Source organism: Bactrocera tryoni, chromosome 3, assembly GCF_016617805.1.
Source record: "Bactrocera tryoni isolate S06 chromosome 3, CSIRO_BtryS06_freeze2, whole genome shotgun sequence".
NCBI lineage: Eukaryota > Metazoa > Arthropoda > Insecta > Diptera > Tephritidae > Bactrocera > Bactrocera tryoni.
The window spans coordinates 9,631,957-9,644,520 of NC_052501.1; the positions used below are offsets into that span (position 1 = coordinate 9,631,957).

Genomic DNA, 12,564 nt, shown 5'->3' on the forward strand with positions numbered 1-12,564 from the left:
CCAAGTCTTTAAGAATTTTATCTCAAAGACGAGTGTAAAATTTCATGAAGATCGGTTAAGTAGTTCTTGAGTAATCTTGCCAACCGACTTCAGAAACACAGTTTCAAGAAAATTATATAGAAGATGACGCACTTAGCCTAGCTAGCCTCGAGCTCACAAGTTCTCAAGGCTGTATCTTCGAAACTATTACTCAGATCAATTTGAAAATTCATGGCAATATTCTAGAGTTGTTGTAGAATCTAAAAGGACATTAAAAAACCATGTAACCCCTTAAGTAGGACAGAGTATGTTAGAAAATTAAGCAAAGCTTTTAAGCACCGTCTAATTTAGACTATGTGGACAAAACATGTAATTCAAGAAAGTATAGTTTATCATAAAATTAACATCTTTTTCTTACCTCAGTGCTTAAAAGCAGTGATATAATACCTTGACTAAGATTCAATTCTCAGTTGCAGTTCAGCCAAGCTCTGCTGCAATACATTTCATAGTTTCACAGATTCTTATCCTCATACCCATTTCTTTGTAAATTTACCTTTTATTAATTTTCCCTCAAGTTTGTAAATATGAAAAGCAATTAATGAATTACAACTTTTAAAGTGAGCCAAGAAGAGCTCATAATAATTTCCATCTTAGTGGAGTAATATTTCTTTTATATAAATCGTCCATTTTTCACGTTGAGCGACTAGATTATATTCATCGGTGATGAAGTCAATACATGTAATAAACCCTGCAATTTAAGTTAGCTCGTCAAGGAGTGCATGACTTTACTAGTATTCGTATTAAGCTTGTTCTATAATATTTGGGTACCTAGCCGTCGCATAATCAAAGTTGTAAAGCCGAGAAATATACGAGAGGGACACTCTAATCCCAATTCCAGTAGCATAGGAGTGAGGGGGAGTTTTTCTGTTTGCGTGTATTTGGACGCTGTATCTAGGCATCTCGCGCGAGCTCAGCACGCGTTGGTCAAAAAACAGCGTTTGTGTCACATCGCCGCAATAATAGGCATCCTACCCGGAGACTCTCCCATTGGCACTCAAGGGGTGAAACTAAAGATTTTGGAGGACACAACTGATCAAAGTTTCCATTAGGAAAATTATGTGTAAACTTCAGCTTTCACTAGATTTTGAAGCTATAGCTTATGCACTTATCTCGTTGGATCAGTATTTTTTGTTGTAATTCTCCACTGGTTCATCAACTCATCATTATTAAGTTAGTAATACTTGTTTGATAGTACTGCAAGGAGCAATTAATGTATTTCTATTGAATTTAGTTATAAGATATGTGATGGATTGAGGAGGGATAAGCGGACAACTGTGGTGTAGGAATATAGATACAGGCTTTACCTATCAAATTTATTCAATTATATTACTTATTCTTAGTTTGAATTCATACTAGATTTCAGTAGGTGCTTAAAGAAGCTATCAAAGAAAAGTTCTATAAACTGGATATTATGGCGAACTAAAAATGTAATTGGAAAAATATGTATATATTAAATATTTAACTGCTTTGAATGGTTAAAAAAAATTAAAGGCTTTGATGTTTACTTTGGCACTTGGCAACAGTATCTTGTGAGAGTAGCATCAGTATGTTATGCAGCGCAAATATATTTTAAATCAACACTTTTTATACTTGTTTTTTCATTTAATTCTCTTTTTCATGCTTTCGCGCAAATCCGTGCAATTTCACGGGCTTAATGCAATAATAAAAACAACAATACTCGTGTAAAATGCTGCCAATCAACAACACCGAAAACAATTGTACCCATTAAAATGCCAACAATGAACAAAAAACGATACAAAAACACCTAACAAAAAACATCTGAAATAATAACAACAACAACAACTGTAATAAAATTCAACAAAACAAACATTAAAACTGGCTACCAACCGGCTCATCACCGTGCATGGCAACATTCCGCCGGACAATGGTTGCCCAACTGCGCCCAACATCATTGTTCATTGACGACTACCATATTTGTTGTTATTGCTGTTGGTGCTGGCTTGTGTCAATTTCGTTCGGTGGCGGCGCGTTTCGCCTACGACTACTCGTCGGCTGCATTTATTGTGTCAACAGGATGCTCGTGCCATTTCCTATATGGACCGGAAACAAAAGACGAGCACAAACAGCAAATTGAAAAAAGTCTGATGAATAAGACCGAATTGAAATTGGAAGTTATTTTTTACAAAAAAGATGGTAAGTATACACACTGTTATTGAAAACATTAATATTTTTATATACATATATATGTGTGTGTGTGTGTGTGTATAATTTTTTCCAATCGCATAATTAAAAGCAAGTGGTGCTGTTGTTGCAAGACATTAATTGCTTCTAATTAAAATGTTTATCTGGAGCAAATTGCAAATAAATGATAAATAAACACAAATTGACCCAACAACAGAGCACTGGCTACGGGTTTAGCTACTTCAAAGGATTGAGCATGGCATTATTGAGTTGAAAGAGAGAGAATCATTATGCAAGTAGCCCAAGTATTTTTACTAGTGAAAAAACTCCTTTGTATGATGACTTGTAAATTGTATTTGTACTAAGAAACTCTTTTACTTAATATTTATACTTTGTTCCGAATATGAATATATTTTGAGACTTCTGAATTCTTTTTGAATAGGCATTTCATGAAATAAATAAATAATAAACAGAGAAACTTACACCACTTTAATAATCAGCGATTCGTTTTGAAAAATCCGAATTCCCTTGCTTCCGCGGCCGATTTCCAGAAAGTCCTCCAAGAAAGATGGCTGGTGATGAGGAATGCTTTTCCTTAAAACTATCTCAAATCCAAAATCAAGTGAACATAATTATTACTATGGATTAGTGCAGGTAATGATCGAGGAACTAGGCAATTTTTGCTTATCGACAAACTTTCAAAAGAAAAGTAATTTTTAGTGAAGAAATTTAAAGTCCAGCGTGGCTTAAAAAGAGAAATTATTAACGAAATTCTTGTTCTGTTGATTTTAAAGAGACACATCTATCCAAGAAGTTCGTTTGAAAATTTGCATCTTGGTTTGTATGAATTTTCTTCAACGGCTCTGAAAGCAGCCTTACGAGTTAAACGATTTTAAGGTTTTGAGTGGGAGCCGTTTACACCAAGTATGGAATTCATCACTCTCTAAACGTTGTTTTATATTTATTGCCCACGTACTTGTTCTGTAAGCAACCGACAGCGACACTGATGAAATCATCTCTATTAGTGATAAGAGGCTACTTTATTATACTTAACAAGTTTCCGATTCCACCCAATACCACAGATTTTCGTAATAGTTTAGAAAACTGCTTAAATTCTGTCCCCAAACGTGCCTTCCCACACATATGGGAGTGAAATAATGGAGAGATCCACAAAGACACAGAGGTAAATAGATATAAGGACGTGTCTGAACTGGGTTACTGAGTTTGAGGTGTTGGATTTTCGCAAAATTAGTTAGCACAATTGTCTTCCAAATACTACATCCTTAGGTGTCTTTCAAACGTAAGTCACACCAATCAAAGAAAACCTTCTTACTCAGATAGAGAGGAGGTCTATACAAGAAATATATTTATTGGAACAGATATCCAGGTGGCTTCTAAATCACTCTTTGAGGATATATTGTAAAATAATAATCTTAATATCAAGCAGATTAAGTTGGCAGAACAGACACAAAACTTTAACTAGACACCGATAAAGGAGGGCTACTTGCAGATATTTAATCGACAAACATGTTGTAAATGTAGCGAAGTCTCGGTGGAGCCTTGTAGTTTTATATAGAAAAAGAATCTTAACTATTGGCCGAGGGTTTCTTGGCGATATATCGGAATTCGCACATGTAAAACCTTGATGAGCTTCATTAAGAGCAGTGTTAGAACATAAAAAGTGAGGGGTTTGAGTTCCGGTGGTTTCATAAAGTTCCTCCTGAAAGCCTAGGTGCATTGTCAGACGTCCACCCTACCTACCAAAAGTCTGCACTATAATGCGCTAGTGAAATAAAATATTTATTTTACTAACAAAATTTTATATTAGTTGTGTTTCACACCCAAGATTGTCTACCATATATCACAACCATCAGTTTACTTATGTATCTATAAGTTTATACTTTAAATAGAAATCATGTGGGCTTAGATTTTTATATCTTTATATATTTTTTTAATTTTTGTCCGCGATGGACTCCTAAACTACTGAACCGATTTTAGCAAAATTAAGCACACTGTGTCCAGTTCGAACCAACTTAGAAGATACGATAGTAAAAAAAAATTCATAAATAAAAAAATACAGTGAAAGCTCTATTAAGCGGACAACTCCATGAGCCATGCACATTGGCCGGTCACAAAATGTTGCTGCTTATTAAGGGCAATCTATTAAGCGGACAATTCTATTAACTGGACAGAGAGGATGGTAACCAGACATTGAGAAAGCATTCTTAAATTCGTTAGTTTTTCCAATGAAATTTCTTTGTGTGAACATATTCAAAATTAAACCTGAAGTACAATTCGTTGGATATTTATACCGACAAAAACGTTTTCGCTGAGCTTTTTTCACTAACTATTTACGATCTGTTGACTGTTAGTAAATCCTCGATGCCTTGAAAAAATTATTTGTTGGTTGTGATAAAGCATAAACTAATTTTCTATCAGTATCTAAGAAAAGTACACAAATTCACTTATCTCAATGTACAAAAAAACTTTAATCCCTCTCGCTGTCAACCCATTTTTTAATATTTTATTTAACCGATTTATACTCTTGAAATATAGATATAAGAATCACTACTTTTTTTATCCCTTTGCTAAAAATACGGAAGAACTAATTGCTGGAAACTTTGGCAATAAAGTTTTATTCACTTACACTAACCACAAATTAGTGAAACTTTTGGGGCAAACTAAAATCACAATTTATCAATGTGCAAGATTATGAAAAAGGCAAAAGCTTGTCATGATATACTAATGAACACAGCTGTAACTAAAAAAGAAAAAGTAGCTTAACTCGTTATTGAAGATATTTGAAAATTTTGCTTTGCAGACTCTTTACTGCGACTAAAATGCGAGCTTGCGAGCTTAAAGTATTTGAAATTTAGTGTCAATAATAGTCTGCTACACGCGATAATAAAAATGTCTTTGTTTCAAAAGTGTACGTGTTTGAATACGAAAATATGTTAACACCACTAAAGCGGTTTTATATGACATATATGTACATTCAATTTTCTATATAGGAGTATTCTTAACACAAATGTACAGCGACATTCAGAATTGAAGCGGAAGTCGTGCAATTCGGCAGACAAAGTACATATGCCAGCACAATAACTGTAAAAATTACAAACAAGTTGAACAGAACTCGAAAGTAAGGCGATAAAAAGAGCAAAAACAAGCCAAGAGATGTATTGGACAACATTGTCATCTAACGTAAGCCCACTCAGAAACTTATTCGAGTGACTTTTTATTGTGTCAGCAGTAGTTTGAGCAGAACAAAAGGATGTCGAGAGGCAGCAGGTCGATATTAACTAACAGAAGTGAATATACTTATATACAGACACAAATATTGCGAAAATATACCTACAACTAGTATACTACTCCCACTCAACTCCCACTGTGCCCAGTCGCTGGGGAGCATGTTGTGAGGATTTACTCAGCGTTGCGCATTTGTAACTGTAAGTGAGCAATTTGTTGTATTGCTGGGTGTGTGTGTGCACGTATTCTGCTCGTATATACACGAGCTGTTGAAGTTAAGGCGCGCACGTCGCACACGCTGCTGCCCATATCAGTGTGAATGACACAGTCAGCATGGCGTATACGCAACTTTCCACCATTTCACACGTTCACAGCAAAGCGGACACGTATTCGCATTGGTAATAAATAAAATCATATGAACGTTAAGTTTATACGTAAATAGCGTCATTTGAGTGTGTTTTGGCTTTTTATTCGTCTTGACTTGACTTGACTTGACGTCTGCTTTTCAATTCGTAAATGATGATAAGAATTAAGGGCAGTTGGGTGCGTAAGCTAAGCATTTTATTGGTTTTTAATGCGCGTTAAATCTTTTGGTTTTCGCTCATTGCTTGATTTGGGCTTTAAGAGCATTTACGAACTTTTATTTTGTTTGTTGAATGCTACTATAAAATTTTTTGGAATAACAATTTTATTGTTTTTTTTTTTTAATTCTATTTTAATCTATTATTTTATATATTTTTAATAATTTAACTGACAATGGCTTTAAATTAATCACTTCATTTTAATTTTTGTGCTATAATTTTAATTTTATTTTTCGTAATTAAAAAAAAATAAATTCAAGTTAAATGGCAACACTTTTCTTTTTTGATGTGCGTTAATTAATGTTTTCATTCGTTTGTTTTATTCACTATCGTTACCTCCATAAACATTTTTTTTTCAAAATTTACAGCCACGACTTCTAAAATTTGCTTTGTTTCCTCTTCACCTTCAAGAAATTGGCGTAAATCTAATTATTTTCTATGCAATTTCTATTAAAGCGATATTCCAATCAACCTTACTGAATTTTTGAGCATTTTATCTCCCCACTCGTCCTTCACTCACTCACACCCACACACGCTTAAAGTGTTCACAGTCGCTTGAATGCGCGCTCAAGCAGTAAGGTCTCATTAAATTAACTATATAAATTTTTCTATACTCACACACATACCAGTGTAAAGAAGTATATTAGTGATATATACTGTATATGTGTATGTGCATAAGATCAAAAAGTGTGTCAAATTGATAAGAAATGAGCAAATGCATGTCATTAAGAGTGTAGGCACATATTTCAAAGACTATTTCGCTCGAAGGCTGTGCGAAGCATTGTGTGTGTCACAAAGCATATAATAACAATGTAAGCAGATGAAGAGCAAAGAGATAAAAGTAAAGTACATGCAGCGCGTAATATGTGTGTAACACGTAATTTAGTCTTCGTTGCGCCTGTGAGTATGCTATAAGTTGTTATTTTCTGCAGCACTGATTGGTCTAGTCTAAGTCTGGAGGGATTTTTTGATTCATTTGTGTAAAGAATACAGCTATTTGCTTTGGTGGATGCTGTGAAGATGAAGACTTGGTAGTGTGGCGTACGTGTGCTCTTGTGCTCTGATGGTGTAAGTGATACGGCGGCTATCATATTTAAGATATTTAAAAGTGGTCTTTAAGTGATGCCAAAAGTGCCGTGGTGTAAAATTATAAGCATAAGAGTTGTTTGGTAATTTGTTGAATGAGGTAGTAATAATTACTTCACATGATTTGATCAGCTAATCAAGGTTTTTTGGCATTTGCATTTCACTTTTAAGCAGGATTGAAAGCCAGGAACTAAGAAAGAGTTGATTTTACATTTAAATTACATTTTTTTCTTAAGTAGTTTCGAAATTTTGAATTAAAATATTTTTTAAAATTTCAAACCCCAAATAACGGATTAAAAATTAATTTTTAACTTTTTTTCAATTAATTTTTTACTTTTTAATCCAAAAATTGGATTAAAATATTAGGAAAAAATGTATTATGGAAATACAAAAACACAAAATATTTTTGACTTAAAATTAGTATTATTATTGTTTTTTTTTATGGTCCCGAAACATTTTTCTTTGGATTAAAATATTAGGAAAAAATAAAATGTTTTTGAACTCAAATTTTTTCGAGTTTGCATATTTAAAAATTATTTTTATTGTTTTTTTTGTGGTGCCGAAACATCTTTTTTTTTATTTTGAAATTCGACTCAAAAATTTAAAATTTGATTTTTGATCCAAAATTTTTTAATTAAAAAATTCGCAGCCTGCCTCTAACTAACACATAAATGCAAATATCTGCTTGAACAGCTAACTTAAAACATAATTTACCTTCCAGCTTACCAAGCGAAATCTACGCTACCGTTCATAAGCAAATATGGATTACGTATACGCCATGTCAACGGCAGACGCAATCAACAAGTAATTGCCAGCTTAGCGCTTTGCTCATTTTTCCGCTTTTAGACTTTGAGTCTTTCAATACACACACACATATTCATCTGCGTATACTTTGTGCATTTATGTAAATAAGCTAATTTCACTTGTTCACCTTTCTCCTTTGCAGGTTCACCGTTTTGGTGTCTCTTTGACATTGTGCCAATTAAGAACGAAAAACGCGATGTGGTGCTCTTTTTGGCATCACACAAGGATATTACACATACAAAGATGTTGGAGATGAATGTAAATGAAGAATGTGATAGCGGTAAGTTGACAAAGTGAAATATGAGTGCCGGTGTTTATGTAGAAAATTTAGAAAAATGTTAACATGTTAATGCTTTGATTTAATTAGGGATATGACTTTTACAAAATTTAAGCGTTTAATATTAAGTTAAGTATTATTGGCTTAAATTTTTTTGCAGAAATGTTTTTCTATGAATTTTAGTATGTACTTTGAGCAACCTTTTCTTTGTTTTGTGAAAGAAGTCATACCCCTTTGCTACACTTCGATAACCACAATGTCCCCAACTGACGCAATTTCAAACTATAATTAAATGCTTTTATAATGTAAAGGTAGTGAGGGGAAATTTAAAGCAATTTTTTAAACTACGATTTGAAGTTATTTTGTAGTAATGACTTTCTGAAGAGAAAATAATTTTATGTCCATTTTCAAAACTTAATGCCTGGTGTTTAAGATTTTAAATACTTAAAGAATTAAGAAGCTAATACTAAGGCAAGGTCTTTAGACCGCGAAACATAAGAATAATTTGGTTCTTTAAGTAGAAAACAAGTCAGTAAGTTACAATATTTATCTCGGTGCCCTTACCTACATGGATTCTAATTGAATCAAAAATTTCTAAATTGCTTTCCTTATTGATTATTTTATAATCGAAACAGTAGTTTCGAGCTTAGTATTTTATACACATTTTGTCTATATGACTATATTCGTGCGTTATGAACATTTTTATAAGAAAACCATATACAAAATATTCCGCATATATCTATCTTAAACATTTTCCCAGCTTTTCGGAAATTTGTGGATTATATTTCAAAAGAAATGCACCTGCCAGCGATCAGATATTAATCTGGCCAATTCTTGATACCCTGTTCAGATTTGAACCGTGTACTAATGAGCGCTTTCTTAATCCACCGAAACCACTGGTAGTCCTAAAGGCAAATATTTGAGCTATAAGGTAACGTAAGTGAAATTTTAGGAACCATTGTTTTCTAAACACTTTCCAAATGGTTTTGCAAAGTTTGGCTGAGCATGGTTTCCTGCGTTTTCGGCAATCACTCGCTTCAATTTGATGAGTTATTGCCAGTAGCGTTCCCTATTTATGACTCTACTCTGTTTTTGAAGCTTATAATACAGCAAGCACTTCAGATCCCGCCAAATGCATAGCGTTACCTGGACATCTTGTATACATTGTGACAAAAAAATATCCGAAAATTGTAAATAAAACGAAAAATATTTAATAATTTATCAATATTTATTTTTTCGCCTTCAAAGTAATCTCCATCAGATGTAAAACACCTATGCCAACAATTTTTTCAATCCCCGAAACATTTTTCATAAGCAGCCTTCAGGTCCTTCAGCACATTTTGTCTTCGATCGACTGAAAACGGATTCCACTGAGCGGCAATTTCAGTTTTAGGAACAAGACAAAATCACACGTAGCCAAATCTGTCGAATACGATGGTTCATCGATGGTATTCGTTGTCGTTTTGGCTTTAAATTCGGTCACAATCGTGTCTCGATTTGATAAACACCGTAAGTCTTCTCTAACATGCATAACGATTTCGCATACGAAATTTGGTTAGAAATACAAATTTTGAGACATCCTCTCAGTTCAACATTTTAATCCAATGTAAAAAGCGCAACGTACTACTAAGGTGTACCGACTTCTGCAGCTGTTGTAACCAAACTGGTTGACAGATCACGTTCCTCTTTGGCATAGTAATTAAGAACAGTCTTACCACTCTTACTCTTCTCTTGAAATATCATTTTTCCGGCAAATTTAATTACAATTTCCGAGAGCTTTTTTGTCACAATGTTCGGCTTTGGCGTTGATTTATTGGGTTGGACAGATTTCACATAAGATTTTCTGGGTTGAAATAATGGATTAAATTTTCATCAACAGTCTCAATCTGATGCGAAAACTACAGCAGCTCTGTCACCATCTCTTCGTATTTCAAACATCTTTTGGTATGGCTGCTTGAGTGACTTAAAAATATTCTGCGAGCTCTCTATTGATTTGGCAACAAATTCCAATGAGTAATGATTCCAGTTCCTCATTTTCAAAATTTATTGGAACAATGAAGTAATAATCAAGTTACGCCATCTCTTAGCACGAATATAGATATATAAATAGTTAATATAGTGTTAAATAACTTTACTCAGTCACTACCTGTATATTATGATTAAAAAAATCAAAAATGTACAAATACTTGAAAAAATATTACTAAAATAGAATTTATTTGGATTCTTCGTGGATTAAAGAAATTATGGAAGCACTATAGTTTGGAATTGCAACTGACATGTTTATTAAACGCGTCCACACCAGCAAGCCAAAACAAAAATTAAAACCCAAAGATTTTATATAATATGTGTGCATGAGTATTATAAAGGCATTGGAAAATTTGCATGTAAACAAAAACCACAAGAGTAAGTCGCATGCAATTAAGAAACGAAAAAAATTATTTTTTTTTGAAGTAAAAATTTTTTGGTCTAAATATAAATATGTGTATTAGCATTACTTACTTTGCACTTTCCTGCTTTAAAATATGCCACCGCTACATTAAAAGATAATTAGCTATATTCCCTTGTAGCCTAAGCAACAGCTACTTGCCACACGATACTTAAGTACGCCGCAATTATAATTTTCCACGAAATGTGCCTTAATCAACAGCCATTGTTGAACAACTGAAGCTGGAATTTTCGTCTTTTCAACGCTTTTTTTTCCCCCACATTTTTTCTCCGTTTTTTGCATTTCATTTGCATACTATTTTCGCGCTTGGATTCATACCGTTGTACTTCTTGGCTCCATTTCGAGTTTTTACTGCAGCGTCATACTTCTGGTTCGTTACTTCCGGCACTGTATGTGCTATAAATAACCGCAATCCGAGCATTTTTGTGCGAAATGCCGTTAGCTTCAATAAAATCGCTGCCATTTGCACACTTACTGGCTGGTGAAAAATTATAATTTTCATGTTTTTTTTTCATAAATCTCATTTCCTCATTACTGCCGGTATTATTTGCGATTTGCGCAGCACATTTAAAGGACGCACACATGCGAGTGCCGCATATTTTCTGCTCAGCAACTTGACTGTTGCTAATTTTTGTTATTGTTGTACTTTTTTTTGTTTCAATTTATTTTTCATACTTTTAATACTGTGGAGAGTTTTTGTGTGGGCACTTTAATTTCTTTTAATAAATCGGATTTAAAAGTGTGGATTGAAATTAAATAATTGTCTTATCTGCATTGATGAGAGTCACTCAAAAGCTCTCTCTCATTGAGTTTGGAGGTTCTGTCTTCAAACTCAGACCCCGAAGAACACTCACCTTGCCCAATGTTTTCAATATTCCATTAGAATATTAGAGGACTCCATAGGACTTTCCTTTAATTCACCCATCTCGTTTTCCGATGTTACAAGGTTTGCAGCAGCGACGTCAGAATTGTAGCTTCTGATGTGAATCTGTCTTAGTGAATCTATTATTGATCTCTTCGCTACTCTTCGCCAGTGGTTCGATTGATTCATTTCTTGGTATCAGCAGGATTTTTATTTGTATGCTCTCTTTGGTAGGCGATTGCATTTGTACACTTCTGAGCAGGTAGGCAGCACTACGCTTCTCAGCGTACCTGACTTTCTCTGGGTCATTGACCTTTAAAAAAAGCACTTTTGGATTCCGTGCTGCTGCTGCTGTTGTTGTGTTGCTGGAGCTAGGCTTAGCTTAAGTTCCAGGATTAATGCCAGCCATAGCACCTAAACCAAGCTTACCTCTTGTCTTAGTGCCGATCACTTTTGAGCTCGTTACGAACGCTGCTCTCTTCTCGGAACAACCACTAACTAGTCCTCTCTGGTTTTTTTCCAGGAGATCAGGACTCCTCCTTTAATTCTGTATAAAATCTATTACAGTGGTTTTCATAGCGTAGGGGAAAGTAGGTCCCCGCTATGCAAATGAAGCGCAGTATCCGTATCCTTGGCAGGGTTCGTCTGAAATCTTTACTCAACCCTTTGTGTACTCCCAATCCTATTAAGACTGCCAATCTGAATGCCGTGCTATTAAAGAGCAACGAACATCCAATCAAGAGGTCATACCTTAGTTAGCTACTTCCCATCTTCCGAGCTGTTGGCAGTACGTCCACATCATTGTCATAATGTTGCGGTATTTATGGCCAGTTGTCAGTCGGGTATGGTTCAACGGGGAAATTGCTGGCAAAAAACAATAATAATAATGTCTGTAAGAAGGTTTTCTTACCCAAAAAGATTTACCAGCATTTTGATTGAATTAAGTGCGTACTTTTCTTTAACAGTCGATTTCCTCCTATTATTGAACGCATGCAAAATTGATGAAACTTTTAGTTGTCCATATAATATATTACTTAAGCATTATAATAAATATGTTCAAAACTCTATTAGGTGCGTTTCA

General features: G+C 34.2%; 1 protein-coding gene across 3 annotated transcripts in view; it reads left to right on the forward strand.

The window, feature by feature from the left end:
- LOC120770299 (potassium voltage-gated channel subfamily H member 8) overlaps positions 1 to 12,564 on the forward strand; it is a 177,601-nt gene that overhangs the window by 106,886 nt on the left and 58,151 nt on the right. For all 3 annotated transcript variants that reach the window (XM_040097665.1, XM_040097664.1, XM_040097666.1), the window contains 2 exons: positions 2,074 to 2,193; positions 8,041 to 8,178. In XM_040097665.1, coding sequence (XP_039953599.1) covers positions 2,074 to 2,193; positions 8,041 to 8,178 — 258 coding nt within the window. The remainder of the gene's footprint in view (positions 1 to 2,073; positions 2,194 to 8,040; positions 8,179 to 12,564) is intronic.